General features: G+C 41.7%; 1 protein-coding gene across 1 annotated transcript in view; it reads right to left on the reverse strand.

Annotated features, from left to right (window-relative positions):
• Positions 1–20,778, reverse strand: part of cdh13 (cadherin 13, H-cadherin (heart)) — a 398,586-nt gene that overhangs the window by 54,169 nt on the left and 323,639 nt on the right. The window contains exon 11 of the mRNA XM_084364311.1: positions 14,567–14,709. Within this exon, the coding sequence (XP_084220437.1) occupies positions 14,567–14,709 (143 nt within the window). The remainder of the gene's footprint in view (positions 1–14,566; positions 14,710–20,778) is intronic.

The raw sequence follows: 20,778 nt of genomic DNA on the forward strand, positions 1-20,778 counted from the left end.
CGGGGCAGCGACACACAGCCTCTATATAACGCATTATCTGCCACGAAACTAGTTCATTTCACTAATATTTTGTTACGATATGCTAGCGCTATTCCCCTCTGAGTCCGGGCTCGTCCGTTATCAAAATCCGGGGTCAAACTAGCAGTAGCAGCTACAGGTAAACAAGCCGGGCTGTCGTGGGACATCAGAGACGACATCTTCCAGGTCAGAGGTAGTAGATCAACCTACAGACCCCGGATGGTGCTCCCATTGAGCCATCCCTCCTGTTAAAAATTAACAAATCACCTATTGCCTCTAGCATCAGTTTCTAAGGTCAAGTTAGCAATAAACTTTCAAAATAAAGCTTGCTGACAAACACTGTATAGGTTATGACATATCATGACTTTTGGACTACTTAGTTAGGTTTAAGAAAAACGTCCTTTTGCAACATAACTGACGAACAAGTCAGTGGGATTAAAAAGTGGATTTATCTTCACTCCTGTTTATCAACCTGACTACAGAAGTGATCAGTGGACGTGACCTTTGTTTGTTGGGTGTTTACGTTCTGTAATGGTGAATGCCAACTGGAGCGGGAGGGGAAATGTTATTTTCTTTTTCATGAAGATCACATTACCAAGAGGAGAAGGGAAAAGAAGAGAGAGAACCTGTGTTTCCTGAAATCACAGAGTTGCCCTGAATTTAATCACACAGACACACACACCCTAGGTATGTCGTTGCTCGCTAACGTTAGCTTTTTGCTAGAGTACAGTAAAGTAATCTGGCTGTTTGGGGCAGATAAGCACTGCATAAGTAACTCAAATAAACACAAATGTCCCAGCTGTAAAACTTGCTTCACTGTTGATGCATACACCAATAAACAACCACCACTGCTGATGAAAATCTATCTGATGTGACTCGGCTCAAATGTTCACAGATGAGGTAAAGTTTTATTCGTGTTGAATTCAGTGTCATACACCAACTTCCCTAACCTGGAGGCAACGACAAGCGGCCACATGAAATGCACCATTAGAATATTTGGGATAATGTAAGCACACACCTCAACAAAATACATAACAAAGGCCTATTCGTTTCTTCTATCTGAATGCAGAATTGCTACATATTACATCTTTCAAGAATAAATTGATGTATAGGTTGACTACATGATTGATTTATTTTATTTTTGTGTCTTGCACATGAAGTGCCCAACCCTCATGAGGTTTAAAAAGACACCAAAAGAACAGTAGCAGCAGTCAAACATTTAATTTCAATATATGTAATTACCAGGTATTTTGCAACTTCGTGTAAAATGATTCTTCACTCCCAAGATTGGCAAATAACATCTGCTATGAAAAAGGGTTCCCCTTCCTGAAATTATTCTTTACAATCCACAGTAATCCACAGCAATGTCTGTGATATGTTTCAGACAGACATTTTCTTCTTGTACTATGCAATATTTAGACAAACACTATTATATTTTTAGGTTGCAGCAGCCAAGTTTTGCAGAACACAATGCTTGTGGGATGGATGCAGCTAAGATGGAAGTTGAATAAATTCTGCAAAGGCGAGGCAGACTTCATCACCTCCAACCTCTTCCTTTGGGCTTTGGGCTTTGCCCTCCTGCTCCATCTCCATCGTCTAGCTCTACTCCCAACTCCTCTCCACCTGCCCCTGGCTGGCAGTTGGACTCCCCTGTTATTCTCCCATCTGCCCAGAGATGAGAGGAGCGAGCAGATTGATTGACTCCTGGGGCCGTCAGGTCTAATCCACAGCTACAGGCTACAAACTGAGGCTCTCTCTCTCTCTCTCTTCGCTGCTTTCTCTTTATATCACTCTATATACCCCACAAACACTCTTTTGCTCCCAACACTTTGGCTTTAGGCTAATGCTCTCTTTCTGTCTGGCTGTCACTTTCTGTTGTTATCGCTTTATTTTTTCAATCTGTTGTCTGACTTTCTCTCCCTACTGTTGCAGAGGAGGAAGAAAAGACAGGGTTGTGACCAGCAGCAGTTTGAAATGTACCAATTCCTGCTCCTGCATGGTGTGGTGAGAATAAAATCCGTGATCTGCTCGGTCTTTCTATTTCCACCTGGGGGAAAATAATTTTGTTGTCATTGTGAAGTTTTATGAGAGGAGGTGATGGAGGGAGTACAACGAATTTGAAGGGGTGGAAAGTACAGCTAGTTCCATTTTCATCTTTGGCAAAGTAATACATTTGATCTGTTTTTCTTACTGTGAAATTAGTCTGGCAACGGCCCCCTGCCACAAGTGAATTCACAGGATTAAAGAAGGTCCACTTGCAGAGTTTGTCACCAAGGACAAAGCTGAAACAAGACTCTTCTTATCTGGCCACATTTCTTTTTTTCTCATTAGAATAACCATTAAATATCAGGACAGCTCAGCTACAGAAGAAGCACTGGATGATGCCCTTGGCTACAAATATTCAGCATTGTTATTACTATGATTATTTTCCTCAGCCACATAAAAGGAGATGATGAAGGAAATGAAATAACAACAAGCAGGTACTAGTGGAAGCCAGGAGCAGGGGTGGCGCATGAGGAATGGCTCATTGGAAAATGTCACAATACATCATGCTGCAGCTAAACAGTCAGGAAGACTAATTCACAGGTGGACTACAGCAAGGTAATAGAGGAGGGTGAGAAAAGATAAATGAAGGAAAAATCTTAAATGAGAAAGGGAGGAGAGGAGAGCAGGACAAAAGGTCCTTTGAAGGGGAGTGATTTCTTTTAAATTATACGAACATATGAAGTGTTCTCCATGTCATATTTAACTGAACTCTTGTTAAATCTCTTCCCCGTCACTTCACAATGTTTTACAACTTAACAACACAAATAACAGCACAATACTGAGCCATAATACACAAGGTAGCACATGCCCTGCTGAATCTACCCATTTCTCTTCGTGTACTGTAACAGATTCCTGAGCCTGTTCTTATTTAAACAGTTACACACTCAATTTGAATGCACATTATGTTGAGATCTGTATACCATCACACTAGGACTAGGAGGTTTGTTTTCCACTGCTATGTGTTGAACAACATTGCAGTGTATTGTCCTCTGTTGAGAAATATGTTTCAACAACCAGTGCAGACCAGCATTATTCAGCAACTGAAAGCATGGGAAATGAAAGTCACAGACAGCAAAACACGAAACGACATAGACACAACACAACCCAGGGAATGCAACAAAATGCATGTGCCACTTATAGAGATATGTGTGTTATATATCAGGCAAAAGATAAATTAAAACACGCTTTATGTAAAAATGTTACATGGGAAATTAAAACATACAGTTTTTAAATGAAACCGTTTTAATGCTCAGTTTACAAGTTTTAATAACAGTTCTGCGACTTTGTTCTGTGAAAGTGCGAAACTTGAAAACAGAAGGTGCAACGTTTTATTTTTCTGCGTAATAAGAAAAAATAGGTACAAGATAATTTACTTTCTTGACATTTTGTGAGAAGTTTATTGATTAGACCAAAAAAGTGGTATTACGAGACAGGACGACTGGGGCTAGCTGGTTAGCATGCTAAAATTCTTACATATTGCACCTTTGATAAATGGTTAATTTATAATTAATTAAACTGTAGTTAATAGTTATTTCACTCTTAATGAAACATTTATTGGGGACTTGTTTCTGTAAAGTTACAGCTGACGTTTATAAACCTTTCTAGAAATAGTAAATAAATGGTTTATAAAGTATTTCATTGAAACAACGATTAAGTAACGTTTAATTCACTATTCATTTAAAGATTATTTATGATGGTTATTATAAAGCAATGTTCTTCAAGCTTGGTCCTCTGGGATTCCTATCTGGCATGTTTTAACGTTGTTTAATCGTTCAAACATGCAAATTACAAAACCCTTGTGGAAGCATTAGGCACGACTAGAGAATTTGCGGTTTTTAACTTCACATTTTTAAGACTCATCCTCCTCAAATATGAATTACTCTTTATAAGATAACTAAATTACAAGTATTTCTTCATTTTTCTTCATTTCCCCATCCCCACTTTCAGTATGAGAGGAGTCTTTACAAGTCACAGTCCAGTCAAAAAAAACCCACGCCACTAAAAGTTACACTGCCTCAAATAAATTCCTGATACTTAATGGATTGACAATGGATTAAAAGTTGATGTCAGTATTAAAACATATGCCATCCTCTGGCCGGTGCATTTCATGCAAAAAGCAGCTACTTCTACCATTCTGTGCACTCACCGCTGACAGATATGATGATATCCTATCTGCCGTTGTATTTCCTAGTTCCTCTATCAGTCTGCCACTGTGTAAGTCCCAGACCTTGTTAAAACTCCCTTCAGATAACCCACTTCATTCTGTCCCATCACTCATCAGTCTCCTCCGGGCTTCGGCAAACACTATCACATGACACCCTGCTAATCTGATTGGCTGATCAGAACTGTAAATGAAACCAGCCAGAGCCAATTACAATAGGCACAAGTCATTAAGAGGGATGACTTCGGGGAGAGAAGCAGTGCTGGGTACAGGTGCATCGCTGCTAGTCTGGCAAATTACTTTCAGAATAGAGTTTGGGTTATCAGTCGCTGGCTATTATACCAAGTGATGGGAGGAGGAGGGTTTTGATATAGCTTAAAGCAGGCTTACACCGCAAGCTCTTTCTATACTAATTAAACACCAAAATTGCCTTCCTTGGGAGATTTCTTGTTTTGGTCTGCTCCCAGAGACTGCTACAGGATTTTTACTGTGATAAGGTGTCAGATCCAAATGAAAAATCCAAGTTAAACAACTTTAATTAGTAAGTTTGTTAAACTCACAATATCAAAGCACTTAAGCAAGATCTAATGGCCTGCTGGAAAATATTACAAAAGATACTTTCTAACAGTTAACTTCTATTTTATTATGCTTTCTAGTGCTCTGTGCAAACAGAAATCCACCAAAATAAATTATACATTCAAAAATGATTAATGGCCCTATATAGGCACCTGTTCTCACCCTGCTTACACACCTGCTCCTCATTCCCAAATTGTCTGAGGGCCTCTTTCGGAGAAGACAGTAGAAAAAGCACAGGTGTAAAATAATACAAATGAATGATGGCTGAATTCCATTTTGCTTTGGTTTCAGGGGGCTGGTGTTGTGCATACTAGTCCACTGGCTCACTGGAACAATTGAATCGACAGACACATGCACCTGCACAGTTCCTACAATAATAATTAAACTGCCTATATCCCACTTCCCTTAACTGCATTGACATTACCCTCACTTGCATCTTTTCCATCCACTTAGTCCCTACTGATACGAGAAGAGATGCCTGGAGAAGATACGAGAAGAGAGGAATCGAGAAACACATTTTTAGACGAATGTCCACTGAACCATCATCACAAGTGATATCCATTTCTGAATCACCACTCAGCTGCATCAGGTGGCTTCAACAGCCCTTGGCGACCCTTGGCAATTTGGAGTTTGTATTTGTAAATGCAAAGGCCCATGGATTGGCAGTCATTATTCAGATACAGGTGGGTCAAGGTACAGAGTAAATTCAGTAGCTTTCCTGACACTGTATACTTTTTAAAATAAATGTTAAACTTGCATGTAACTCTGTGATCCTACCCTCTCACTGAAGATACATAGTGCAGAAACAAGTGATATGGGGGCTGAGACACCATTCACCCTATTACAAGACACTGTACCATCAAAATGATTTTGAAGCTGTTATTTTAAGGTAAAAATGTTACAAATGTGCTTTACAGTACATTTTGCCTGCACAGTTTAACGACTACAGAAAAATGACACGCTCTGTGTTTGCCTGGCGATGCAGTGGCCCCAACAAGTATACCACTGAAAAGTTGTCCGTTTCCCCTTTAGAATTCAAAAGTGCATCCACATCACAGGTTCATACCAGGTGTAAATTGGGACTTTGAAACTTATTATCCGTTTGCCACCAAGGGAAAAAACTTCCTGAAGTTACTGTGATACTTTTCATGTGTGTATATGTGCGTTTAAGTGGCAATTCTAATGCGTAAGGTGTTAATTAAGGCCTCTACAGTATATAAGAAACTGTGAGGCTGTGTAATTAAAAACGCTCCCCAAGCCCTGCACGCCCCACTCACCATACAGCCCAGATAGATAAACACACATATTGACATACACAGATGGTGCCTTCAACTCTTCATCAGTAACTAAGCCTCTGACAGATTTACTATGTTGGCCTAATCATGTACTTTCTAGATAAACTGAAAGAAATCCTCCATCATGTGTGCTCGATTCCATCATCTGACTTCATCTTTCATTATCTATCGCTCTCCATCTACACTGCCCACTCATCTCATTTCATTTGGATCACTGTCATTAAAACTACTACCCAAAGCTGTTCATATCTACACAGAGGAAGCCCTGGTGGAAAATTCCTGTTAGAGATGTGCCTGGCTGCGGAGGTGAGGGCCACTTTTTAAATTTTAATCATATTGAATACACTCACTCTCCACATAACCAGCCGTGTCAGTTTTTTACAAAATAAGTACCCACTAGGTATTGCTGCACTCAGACTCAGGCTCTCTTGCTGAGTGGGCAGAGGCGTGTTTGTTTTAGTGTGCCAGGCGCAGCGATAACTTCTGATCTGCGGATGAATCAGTATTCCAAGGACACAAGAGAGACAGGGCCTGATAACAGCCGACAACACAGAGAGACATATCTTCCCTGGCAAAACTGAACAAAGGTATTCTTTAATCAGAGATGTTACAAGAGTCTTTTTTACAAGGTGATGACTTCCCCAAGAGGTTCCTCTATGAGTAGAGAAATGAAGGACAGAGGCAGTTAGAGAGGGACAGGAAAGGGAGAGACAGAGGATGGGGAGATGGCAGTAAAGCGCTAAAGTGAGAAAGGCACAGTGTGTATTTGGGGTTAATGAGGCAGTGCCGCAAGACAGGGGAGGCAACAGAAGGCAAGACAGCGTCGAGTTGTGATCATCTGCGCTTTCCAGAGCATATCCCATTACACTGCCATTACCCTGGGTCAAGATGCCTTGATTCCCTACCCTGCATCCTTCCCTCATGCTGGCGTCACCGCAGCCTACTGCTACAGAGGGTCATAATTGATTGGTTGGGCAAGAACACATTTCATCATGGTAGTTAACCTGTTTGCCTCTGTGGCTGTCTCCATAAAGGGATTGACAAGAGAGATATATAAGTGGAGTGAAAGCAACCTTAAGACAAGACGGGGGCAAGTAAACACTCCCAGGATTTATTTAACTCATGCCGTCTCACAAAGCCTCTGATCTTCAGGTTCAGACTATGGATATATCAGCCTGATAATCACCCAATCCCTCAGACAGTAGTTTTAGGTTTAGATTTCAGGAACGAAAGTGGGCCTCGGCCGTGACAATTGATCCAGAGTCCAGACAGAAGGACAAGCATGTTAGAGTTTTATAGCCTACCCGATGTGTTCAAAATGTTGACTGATAGGAGCACACAGTGCTGTGATTTCCGCTCCTGAAATTAATAGTAGCAAGTGAAGGAGATAATAAACAGCCTAGTTGTACAGCAAAGCATGTATTTGACTTGCCGATCAACTATACAGGTCAACACGTGAGGGTGATGGTTGTGCTCACTTAGATGCGAAGATACATGTGTTTATGAAGGACCAAGAAAGTCCACAACAGGAGCAGGCTGGGGATGGTTGATTGATCTATTTCTAGGACTGTCACCCAGGCCACTAGAGTTTGAGTCCTGTGTGAGGCAAACAGCCAGGGGAGACTATTTTGAGGAAGTAGTTATTTCATGCAGAATCATGACCTTTCCTAAACCTGACCAAGTAGTTTTGGTGCCTTTATCTTGAAAATGTAACAGGATGTAGCATGTTATTATTGGACAACTGACCACGGAAGTGGTGTTGTTTTCACAAATAGGCAAGGCCAAATGTAAAGGTGACACAAGGGACGGTAAGGTCTATTACATGGATTTGTGCAATACAGAGTTTAAACAAAACATTTTTTTTTTTTTGCGAAGCAAATTCACATCTCCACTTCATGTGGAGTTCAGCATCGGTGAACTTTGACCGGCAAGGACGCAGCCTCAACTGATAGCAAAGACATATGGACTACAAACCAGAGCAGATCGCATCTTGCACTGCCCACATTGGTCAATCGCCTGCCTTCACATTTGTGTGACTGTACCCTAAACATGGTCAAGTGATGGAGGAAGTGATGTACAGCTGAAACAGAGGAAAGGTCACAGTAATTGTTTTTGTCTTTCTTTAGGCTTTTCTGAACATTCACCACCATACGCAGCATGAATTTCATTGCATGTGTTGCTGGAAGTCGGTCCCTAACCCTTCCTTGAAAGTGACATCATGTTGTGATAAGACAGCAAGCTGTTACTGGTCAGGGATCAATGGGTAGTCTGTCGAGTCTGTTCTCTATAATCGCCTTATCTGACACAGTGACCATCATAACAGTGTGTAGTACTGTGACCCAGAACGTTTCACTTCATTTCTTTGTCCTATCATTTCTTTAAATATCACATTTTACTTGTCTACCTACCTCCTCACCTAAACCTGTCTCACCTTCTTGCATGTTTCTCTTTACGTCGCTTTGACAACGAGCTTGCTGTTACTATATTTACCATCTATTAGACACAGTCTGCTCCTCAGCTCTTGCTCTCTTGGCTCTAGTATAATGGATTCTTTGGAAAGTTATAGAGGGCAGTCACGGCTGATTCTAAGCATTCACTATGCCTCTATCTGCTCTCAGCTCAGTCCCAAATCCCCTATTAATCAAACATTTATTCATCAATAACTAAATCAGGGTTTAGAGGGGTTTCATTACACTTTTAAAAGCCAGAGCTGGAGAGCTGAAAGACTCAGCTATCCGTAAACACTGACTTTCATCTTCAACTACTATTTTCTACTCTGTTCTCTTCTATCGTTGGCCCGGGGATCTGAGCTCACTGGGCTGACACAAAGGCTCATCATGCTTTATTATTTCACCGCTGTAGTTTGAGGCAGCCTGATCACAGCTGGCTAAAGACACAACATGAGTCTATCTATCTGCATTTATTCTGCCAGCCTGCCTCACTGTGCGCTGGTGACATGACAGACACTTAGTAGTGAAACCATTGTGTCTTCGGCTGGCCTGAAATGGGGGAATTACTCAGCCCATTACGGCAATGAGCGGCACACTGGTTCCCCGCACTTAGTATGGCAATGAGGCAGCACAGCCGCCGACACGAAGATGGACACATGTAGAGACACACTGAGGAGCACACACACGTACACACACACGCACACAAACGGAGGGTATCTGCGACTGACAGCTGGCTACCACTGTCAGTCTTTTTCCCTCTTTTGAGAGAAGAGATGATGAACCTATTATGTGGACCTGTCACAGAGAGATGGACAGATACACACATTCTGCACACACACACACACACACACACACACACAGTCCTATTTAATTTTACATCCATCTGAGCACCAAAGAGTTTTGTTCTGTGACCCATTAGAATTCAGCGTCCCCGCTCTCCTTTTGCTTCCTGCTTTTGATTTAAACCAGAGAGGATGTGATCTGCCTGTGATGAGCGCTGAGACTTATCACACAGCTCAGTCTGTGTATTTAATGCTTAATATTCCTGTAATTAACAAAGCTCTCTTTAAATGTGTGAAGGTTGTCTCGCTGCGATACAGCTAGACACACACACGCACACCGCCTCAGTTCCCAGTCTAAATGGAGGTCTCTCCTCCTCCGTACGTCCATGTGTTCAAAGCAAACACTGCTCGGCTCCTTCATGCATAACTTAGGAGTTTTTAATAAGAGGTTCGGTGGCAGCACACGCCAAAGATTGCATGCGTGTGAGAATGTGTGTGCGTGCCGCCTTGTTTCAGACGACTGGGGCTTTGATAATGTATTCATGCCTCCCAATGACAAATGGCTCCCACCAGGAGGCAGTTTAACATTTAAATGAGGAGCAGAGGAAAACACTGAACCACAACACGCAGCAGTGAGTGGATACGCAGGGGCAGGCAGGAGAGGCACCACGTGTACCAGGACGAAGACATTAAAAAGCGTAATGAACACACAAGTTCACGAAACACATAGATCTGCCAACAGTGAATGAAAAACCAACGCAAAGGAAGGAGAAAGGGGTTAAGATGTGGGAACAGCTGGCGTCCCAGCGGGGAATCAGAGAGCAGAAGCGAATTTGTTGGCGTGCAAAACCAGCAGAGCTACTGCAGAGTTTATATAAACAGCCTACCAAGCCCTCTGCTCAGGTTGCAACAATATCTACTCAAACAATATCGCTTCATCAACCTGCCAAGTGTGGCTGCCCAGGCAAAACTGGACTGTAGCTGTTCAATCATTAACTCAGAAACAGAAACACATGATGAGAGGAGAGAGACGACGCGCAGAGATACAGATGCAGGGTTGAATGTGAGCTACGGTGCATGCAAATAAACAGATTTACACTCATGCATGCAAGCAGTGACAATCAAGTGTACGACTTCACACATCACGGAGTGACAAATGGCTCTGTACACGTCTCCTGCAAGTGCAGTTGATCGCTAAGGCAACCGAGCATATCCTCCAGACCCCGACTCTCTGCTGCAAACTCTCCAGCTGAGGTGACCCCTGACCCTGATTTAAACATTATCATTTCTTCACATCCTTGTTAAACTCCCAGACCTTCTCCCTTTCCTTTGTTTGTCCTATTTCTGCCTACCCTCTTAGCCTCTCTCCCTTGATCCCGACCTTCTTCCTTCCCTGTTGTACGTTCGCTCCATCCTTTGCTGTCCATCTGTTGCTGCCTGGAGGACTGCTCCGGCTGACCTGCCCTCATGCTGTTAAGCACGAAGTACAGTCAGTTACATGCTAACTATGTAAAACACTCACTAAGCGTATACTTCTCATTAGCATAGGAGGTCAAATTGGCTTAAACAGACCATGGGACGACTCAAGACAATGGGAAAAAATGTGTATTTTAGAAACACTCTCAGGCCTTCAGTTACACACAACAATACTTGAGCTTTCTTTGAGAAATATTCAGCAAGTGCCCGGTTGATAGACATGATTTTTTTTTAGAATCGTGTGATGAAATGTGCTTTGAAAAACTGTGATAAACATATATGAAATGTTTCTTTCCATCGTTTATCCTTCTTTTCAAGCAAGTTTTCCCAATTGTCCTATGTGCACAGCTACTTCTCATATATGCCTCTCCCCCCTTTCTGTTTCTATATCTCCTCTCACCCTGCTCCTCTCCACTGCAGTGTACATACGTATACATCTGAGCTCTCCACATAAAGACAAAGATGAAGATGTAAGAGTCAATCGATATCCTGTCGGTAGTCTACATAGGTGGCTTGTCATACAATCATTGCGCAGAGCGCTGTGGGGAAGGAGCAGATTTGTCCGGTCAATGACAGAGTGTGCAGTGAAAGAGGCGAGCCAGGGGTCGAGCCGGTATCAGTATTCAGCTCACATTTCATTCAGCACGCACACACAAACCAGACACGAAAGCACTGATACAGTAGTTGTTAAAGGTCTGGGTGCAGGGATTCTTTATGGTTCTCCTTGCTTAAGTCTGTGTTGGCTGCCTAGAAGCAGCGTGGATACGTCTAATCCATCTCACCTCTTACATCTTAGCCATAAACAACACAGAGAACAGTTTGAATTTTATGGTTTGGCTCGAGGGAGTGCACTGTTGGTTGGCTGGTACATCACTTTCGTCTAATCTGAAATATCTCAACAATTATTAGATGGACTATCATAAAATGTGTACATACTGCATATTCCAAGTCCCCAGCAGGTGAATCTGACTGACCTTTGTGATCTTATATTTCAGATTTTTGGTAAAATGCCAACAAGCTTTGGATGCATGGTCACTAAATTTTGTACAAACATTAATTGTCAGCAATGGAAAGATCCTAATAACTCGACAATCCCCTGACTTTTCATTTAGAGCAGTGTTTCTCAAATGTTTAACATCATGTAGCACCTGAGTCAATATTACTTTCTCCAAGTACCACAATTACAACCAATGTGAAAATACATTAGTGTAGGCCTACTCTATTCAGCCTACAGTTTTTTTTATGTTCTTAGGTGTCACAAATAGCTCACGTAGAAATATCTGGTTTTAAGCTTTATTAATATTTTTAGTCTGCAAATCGACTGCATGTTATGAATAATGATTCACAGGCAGAGACAGGATGAAAAGGAGGCGTCTTTAATGACTATGTACTTATTATTATGGGAGACATGGGGGTACACCGAGTAGGATCCAAGCACAGCAGTTTTATCAGACTTTGACCTATTAATCAGGGAAAATACCTGTGTCGATGTTGTTACACGGTAAGCCTGTGATTTGCCTGAATATATACATGGCTCATACAGATAAATAATAAGAACCCTTCCTGAACAGATTTCAAGAGATGGATTTATTTGTAGTTTAGCTTTTAAAATCCTGCATATGTACCATCACAAAATCCTGTCAATGGTCCGCCTGCTATCACACCACAGACTAACTGCACCAGGGTTCGCTTGGAAGTAAAACCGAGATCTCCCTTTCTTGGCATTCCCAGCCCACTTGTTTTGTTCCACATCCAAGTGCAATGACAGTGTTCACCTGCCCAAATAAAGTCATCTTTGTAGGGAAACGCTCCCGGTTTCTAAACAACTGCTCCAAACGAGACAAGTGTGAACACATCCTAAGATCGTGAACATACACCTGCCCAACATCAGCATGTTAGCATGCTGACGTCAAAGGACAGCTTTTTCAGTTTTATAATTCGATTTCTTTTCAACGAATGAGATCTAATGTATTGATTAGGGAGTTGGTAGAGTCGGATTTTGTTATCTTTAGACAGAAATGAAGTAGCTGTTTCCGCCTGTCTTTGTGCTAATTTAAGGCATGACAATGTTATCAATCTTCTCATTTAACTCCTGGCAAGAAAATTCAAAATGTTACAACTATTTCTTTAAGACAGACACATAAGTGTTACAGTCAGTGTCTTGAAAACTTCACAAAAATATCAAGCTGTACAGTATCTTCTTAGCCTGCCTCCCTCTTCTGGCCCCAAGACCGATCTAACACTTTGCCCTGTCCACTCATAATCTTCACCATTTTTCTTCTTCTCCACCTATTCCATACCCGCCTCCCCGGCTCTGTATCATCTTCTTCTTATCTCCTCTTGTGTCCCTTCCTTTCTCTTCTTCCCCTGACCCTTCCACTTCCTCCACCTTCTCCCTCTGCCCCATCATTACTCCTCTTTCAACGCTCATCTTTCTAAGGCTGCCAAATTCCCCAGCACAACAGTGCTATTCTGCTGCCTACTAATAGAATCTCTCAGTTCCTCTAATGGATCTGTCAGAATCTCCCTGAGCATAGGAGACCAGATAGATTGATAGGGAGAGGGAGAGACAGAGGGACAAAGGGATAAAGAGACAGAGAGACGCAGGAAGAGAGATGCAAAGAAAGAAAAAGCGTAGACGTGTCAAGGCTCTCGACGGTCTCATCTGTGCCTTGGATAGTCTCAGAGCAGCAGCTCCACTGACACTGCCAACCAGCGACCATATGGTCCGACAGAAGCAGTAGCACTTAAGGCCATCCCATTGTCACCATGGTATAATGTCAGTTTCACTGTGGCCCAGGCGAAACTAACAGACAGGGTAAGTTCATTCCAGGAGAACTCATATGCACAGGCAGGCATTGTTTTACTTTTTCATGTTTGCTTCAATGGTTCTGCACCAACACTCACCACCCAGGAGGAATTCTTTGTATAATGCAAATGAGAATTAATCTAGGGTGGGAAGTCTTTTTGGCTCGTTGCCTATGCATTAAGTAGAACTTTTATTACATTAATACCCTTAAAACACATCTAACACCTTCTAGAGGTTATAGAAGATCCTCTTTTGTGTGTTAATGAACTTTGTTTAAATATATTTCATTGACACTTCTGGTGCTTCGGTGGTTTTACACTTTTAAATTACGGTGTGACCAGGATTTAGACAATGTCTTCCTTTCATTTTATATCACTTGGTCCTCCAGGACTAACACTGTCCATGCCAACAATCCAATTCTTCATGTACAGTATTTGTTCCAAACAAACGTTTGTTACACAAACTGTTTGTTTCAAACGTTTGTTACACAAACTGTTTGTTTCCTGGGAAATATAGACCAGGTGTTGGTTTAGGGCAGTCATTTCAAAGCCTTTATATTCATCGATTACAGCTGATTTATATTAGTGGAAAAGTTGCACGATGGACACATGTATTGATCTGAAGGTTTTACTAACTATTTGAAGGAGACATTTTATGCTCATTTTCACGATTCTCTTGCTCATGATTTTGTTTTGGGTTACAAAGTCACAGAATTAAAGGCGAGGCGTTTCAGGAGCAGTGTTTTCTGTGGGAGAGAGGAGCCTCTGTTGGTGCAGACTTTGACCTTTTCAACTTTCAAGATCTTTTACATGCACAAGAACAAATATAAATCACTGAAGGAATGGAAAAAACCCCCGAAAAAAAGCACAATAGGTCTCCTTTAAAATATGTCCTGTATGTATGCATCTAATTATCTTCTCTCATTTTCATGCAGTGGGGTATCAGACACTCACCGTTATCTGTGGCGATGAAGACAGCTGTGTATTTATTGTCATGGACATAAGGAGACTCGCGGTCCAGCGGGGCTGAAGTGTTGACAGTCCCTCTGACTGGGTTCACACTCAGCCAGCCTGCTGGGTCTCGCAGAACAGCATACCTGAGAGAAAGTAAATAACATAAGTAAGAACTTGTGACCCTATACGTATCAGAACACCCACTATACTGTGGAAAAGTTGTTTTGGGCCTATATTTTTAGATCACTGACAGACAGCTCCTTAGACAAAACAACACAAATAGACAAGCATTCGAGTACTTCATATTTGTCCCATACAGCGTATAACTTCACTGAATTCCCGACCTCAGCTTAAAAAAAATCTTCCCATTATAAAAAAATAACACAACAGGTTTTTTTTTTTCAAGGTTTCAGGATGTTACTTGGTTCCATAAGTGCATAAATATTATTGCTCATGAAATAGTATTTACACATCATAAATAATTTTATTATAATTTTAATTATCATTTTTTATCTATTTTTATGGTATGGTAGTATGGTGCAAACATATTGTACAGATGAGCAACGACACCAGCTGACAAATACTTAAAAACAAAATGAAAGGCGAAACCAAAGCTAACTGCTTTATACAACAGAAAGGACATCACTGAGATGGCACATTATTACTTTTTTCCTTCTACCCTGACAACGAAGAGCAGCTCTTCAAGTTACCTTGGAAACCACTAGTGCAAATGATTAAAACACTGTGGGTAAGAGCTCCTCAAGTACATTAAGTCTAACAACAAGTAGTTTAATTATTTTTTTTATTGTGAAATATTGATGAAAAAAGACTAGAATTAAATCAAATTAAAAATAACCAAAATAAAGTTTGGCTCTCAAGTTTTGGTTTTACTCTCTTAAGTAAGATACTTCACAGGCTACTGCAGATATGTTTGGAGATGTATTTATGCCTGCATTTCAATAATGTTTAAGAGTATCACATGTACCTCTACATGTGTGTTTGTGGATTAGAGGTGTCAACATTTCTCCAATATAAGGTGCATCGCGATGCGGACGTGGAAGATTCTGCATTGATGCAGAGACAGAGCATAATCGAGAGTCTGCAGCGTATGTTGATTGTCCGGCCTCAGCTGGACAATAAAGTTACGTTGCAACGTTACTCCCAGGCTTTCAACTGTGGGTGGACATTAGGCTAACGTTATTTATGTAGAAGGTATGTTGGAGGGAGGGAGAGATCATCCGCGAGTGATCAAAAAAAAAAAAACAACTCACCGAGTATTTTTCAAAAAGGACATCTTGGGTAATATAGATCTCATTGAGTATGCCATACACTGAGATGCATTCGATTCATCAAGAGCCATTTTGCATTTGAATTGTTGTCAGCTGAATGGAGATATAATCGAATTGTGAGGCCAGTGAAGATTCACACCTCTAGTGTGGATGGTGCCCCGTGGTTAAAAGAGCACATTTAAACATGCTCATATTTGGGTGAAGACTGAAGAGTGAACTGAACGCATCCGGCACTCGACGACACTCATGCACTGTTTTGTTTTTAGAAACCCGACTGTAAGTGGAAGAGGGTAAAGTTTCATACAGAGCGGCGTTATCATGGATCTCACTACTCTTGAAATTACCCGCCCTATTCTGCCTCTGATTGGTCACCAAGTCATGAACATGGCCACTGGTTGTTCGACAGACTCAGCCCAAGGCATCATGGAATTGCCTGTGGATAGCTCACAATCATGCTAACAACAACCATCACTGTTTTAAACATGGAAAATGGATAAGACAACATTCAATCAGTGTGAACTGAACCTTGAGTTAGCTCTTGTGAATTATGAATTTACACAACACTAGTTCCAGGACTAAAAAGCCTTGAAATGTTAGAGGAGAATACTGACCACTTAACATGGGGCTGTTGAACAACATAATATTTAAATAAAGGGTTTTATGTAGTCTCATGCTGGTTCATTGTGCAGTCTTTAATAGATGTAATAAAGAGAGAGAGAATGAGAAAATGGTGGGAAATGGGCCACAAGTAACATGCACGTGTAGGAGACTGCAGCTGCAGCAGAGGCTCCAGCTGGGGTTGAGGTTTTAACATGATGGAGGACCTCTCCAAAAATCTTATGGGCGAACGGCCAAGCCGGCATCGCCTTAAAAACGAGTTGAGGGGCGGATCGCGACCCTGCTAATGTGGCCACTCAGCCGGCCACTGATGGCTAGTGGATGGTGATTGGAAAGGGCTGGCATCTGTGTTAATGTCACAAGTGATTGATTTAGGAGCTCTGGTGCACTACTTTCGTATATACAAAAATGTGCATACACACACACACACACACACACACACACACACACACACCCAAAGATATACCGTAAGCATAAACAGGCGTATATGTGTAAGTTGTAATTTTCTCTCACACATCACTCATATGTGCACAAAGGAGTTTGCCATGCACACACACAGACACACAACACGACAGACTTTCTTCACCACAAGGCCGCTCTTTGCCAAAGTGCTCAGCAGTAGACAAATTGTCTTTGAAATAGAACTCTTCAGCTAACAGAGCACGACAAAGCCTTGGGAAATGGCTTTGCAATCAACCTCTGCTCACACCTCTTCCTCTGCGCTCTCACTCACACACTTTCTCTGCCAGTGATCACTACTATTAACCAGCACATTTCACTGTAACAAAAGAGGCCCTGCTGCAAGGTTAACTGCACAGTTAATAATGACACATATGTCGTTGTAGATGTTCTTTCTGCACATCTCTCTCTGTTACACATATACACACACCTATGCAAACACACACAGAGCACATATGATTTATGAAGCCACACTGGACTACATCTTTCTAGATCTGCCAGGCAATGTCATGATGATGCCAGTGGGACTTTTCCACTGGTACATCGGATATGCTTTTTCCATTACCAGTTTAAACATGCCATGTTGAGCCGAGCCTTATCGAGTCGCACCCGAGATGGACCCTCTCTGAACTGGGGCCAAAGGACGTCTGACCTGCCTCCAAGCGGGCTGCGGTGACGTCACGCAACCACGGCCAACCATAACGACCTCCCTTCTCCCTCTCAAACAAGTTGTGTTCTTCAAGTCATGTCTTTGCGTGAGACCAGAGAGAAAGACGTTAAAGTCATTGTTGAAGTCTCTGCATGTTCAACTCTCAGCACTTTTGTAGCTTCTTGCAGAATCTCTGTGGCTGAATTTTAATTTTACTCCTTCGTCCGTCTTTGTAAGTTTGATATCTGCTTTATTTTACTGTTTCATCATGTTCGTTTTTCAGCTGCATAGGAGTTGTGTTTAGTTGCAGCTGCTGAAACATTTACAGTTTGCTGATTCATTATAAACGCTTTAAAGTAATTAGATAACAGGGGACTTCTATTGGGAAGAATTTATAGGAAATTAAACATGTTTATCACAAAATTAGCAGAGCTTTGTTATCGGCCATTCCTTGAGTGTTTACAGCCGCTCCTTTGACCACTACTCAAGACGAGCATGATGTCAAGTAAAGACACACTTTCAAGCAAGTAGCTGCTAGCCTGCTTGGAAAAGGAAAAGCCCCACAAGGCTGCTTTCAGTCTTTGAACTCATCTTAACTAACCAGCTGCTAGCTTCTGCTTCAAATTCAGCCAACAGGTATGAAAGCATTATCAGTCCTCTCATCTTGCGTACTTCCCAAATTGTCTAACTTCATTTAATAACCAATTTTATGGGAAACTTATGAAAAACATCTGTTACAAGCAAATATGCACCTTTAAAAAAATAGCTTACTTGACAGCTTCGAAAATCAAGTTAGTTTTACAGTAAATCTAGACATATACAGCATCTGCAATCTAAAAAACAAAGTGCAGTACGTACATTTAGACATTTTATGCCCTGTTACATCTTTCAGAGTGAAGCAAACATCCCCCAAAATGTCCCTCTGTGTTAATCAGGGACTGAAGCTTGCCTAACCAGCTTGTATTCATTCATGAAATCTTCCCTTAAATGTTTGTTTTCATCCCACACAACCTCACAGATTCCCTCTAAAGCTCAAACCTTGGGAACGTCTTTCAGACACGTGGGTTACTCCACAGCTTTCAGCCAAATACAATGGAGCTTCACACATTGTTGAGTAAAATATCACGGTATTATGTTTCTTCTTGCAGCAGAAGTTTTGAAGTGCAACACTTCTGTTTGCTCTAGTGCAGGCTCAAAGGTAACCAGTAAATGAGTCAGATCCACTGTCCCTCCCCTCTGTGAAAACATGGGGACAGTCCATTAGAGCCCTTTAAAGGGCAAATTAGAAAGACATTAAAAAGCCATTAGGAATATTCATATCTGGTTATACGTGGTTATCTCAAAAACCAGAGAAGGGCCAAACAAATCAGTCAACAAATGAGACGGCGCGCAAACACAATGATCACACATGCCCTCATTTATAGCTGCATATACACACATCCACTTTAAATACACACACACACACACACACACACACACACACACACACACACGCAAAAAGTAGAAAACGCACGAGTTAAAGCAAAAGTGGCACGTATATTCTGCTTGCGCTGTGAAATAATTCTCATGAGAGCGAGGTGATTTGTCCAGATTTTTGCTTGAGTGGCAGAAAGTGCCACCTCATGAGGCAAACACTGTGACCTCAATGTTAGAGAGACCAGGCTGTTATATTACTCTTTCCACTGCACTGCAGAGTTACACCCTCAGGGGCTACTCTGAGCGGCTATAGCTGCCATCAGAGCCCGGTCAGGGGTTGCGTGTGCGTGTATATGTGTGCATGTTTTGGTAAGGGATTGCCCTTCGCTGTAAGAGGACACAGAGGAGCGGCTGGCAGGAGTTTAGTGCATCTGTCTGACTGACAAGGTGTCTCATTAGAGGTGATTTTGCTTTAAAGAGAAGAAAGCATCCTTTCAGAGTTGAAACAAATGGTGAGGTCAAGTTATTGAATTAAATAATTAAATGGTCCGCTTTTAAATGCAAAACACTATAATTTAACAAAAGACACTTTGGTTTTTGTAGCTGAAAACATGCAATTCTGTAGAGGGTTTGCTTTATTTCCATCATTCAATAAGAAATCTGTAGAGACTGAAAAACAAAAATTCAACAAAAAATGTAATATGAACACAGCAGAAATCTGGCACAACATGATGCTTCATGAAACTAAAAAGGAGACTCAACAAATACATTTCGAGGTTGTAATTAATTTATCTTGACAGCTAATTCAGAAGTCCTTATCTGAGAGTACAGCTTCACTGTCACTCGTGTGGATGTGACGAGACAGACGAGTGCCTTCTGCCTCTGATCTGAGCCTCGTCACTCAGTTTTCTCAGACAACTCAAAGGGATCTGGGAGCAGGAGAGAGAACGAGGCCTGCCGCCCACTTATAATCCAGTTACATCAGGAGCGAAATTCTGGCATACATCGTGTGCATCTGTGTGTGTCTGTGTCAGTAGCAGGTGTGGGTGGCAGACACAGAATAAGAGAGAGGGACAATTTGTGGTAAGAGCTAATTTATAGAGAAGATAAAAGCAGGGCAGCGAGTGCTGCAAAGGAGAGCTCTTTGCATAAATGCTGATTATTGCTCTTGTTTGTGTTCTCTTAAGTAAGATATGTTGCCCGCATCTCTTCTAAATAGGTGTAATATAGCGTGGTTGTTCTTGCTGTTTCCTCTCTTAAATGCACAGAGGTTTTGCTGGATCAACACTATGAACTAATACTGAAGGATGATCTCTAATGGGGTTAGAGTTGGACAATGGTAAATGGACTTTATGGACTTTCACTTTTTCTCAAATTGCTTTACGACACTTGCCATATCAACCCATTCAAACAAACATTCACACACTGTTGGCAGATGCTACAACGCAAGGTGGCAACCTGCTCATCAGAGGGGATACAACGCTTTCTAACCCAATTCACACAGGACATGCAGCCGGAGCCAGTGATTGAACCACTGACCCTCTGATAAGTGGAGAACCCACTGTACGTCCTGAGCCCCAGACAACCCCAAATGCACTTTTCTCAAACAAATATTGAACACTCCTCAATCCGCCTTTCAAATGTTTCATCTGATTCTGAACATACTGTATGTTGTTCATTGCACCTCTTTTTATAGAAGCCTTTGTATAAAATAAGATCACAGTCTGCATTGGTCCCCTACTGTACCAACATTCAACACTATTGTCCTTTAAACATGAAGC

The sequence above is a fragment of the Pagrus pagrus genome, assembly GCF_965226575.1.
Source record: "Pagrus pagrus genome assembly, chromosome: 10".
Lineage (NCBI taxonomy): Eukaryota > Metazoa > Chordata > Actinopteri > Spariformes > Sparidae > Pagrus > Pagrus pagrus.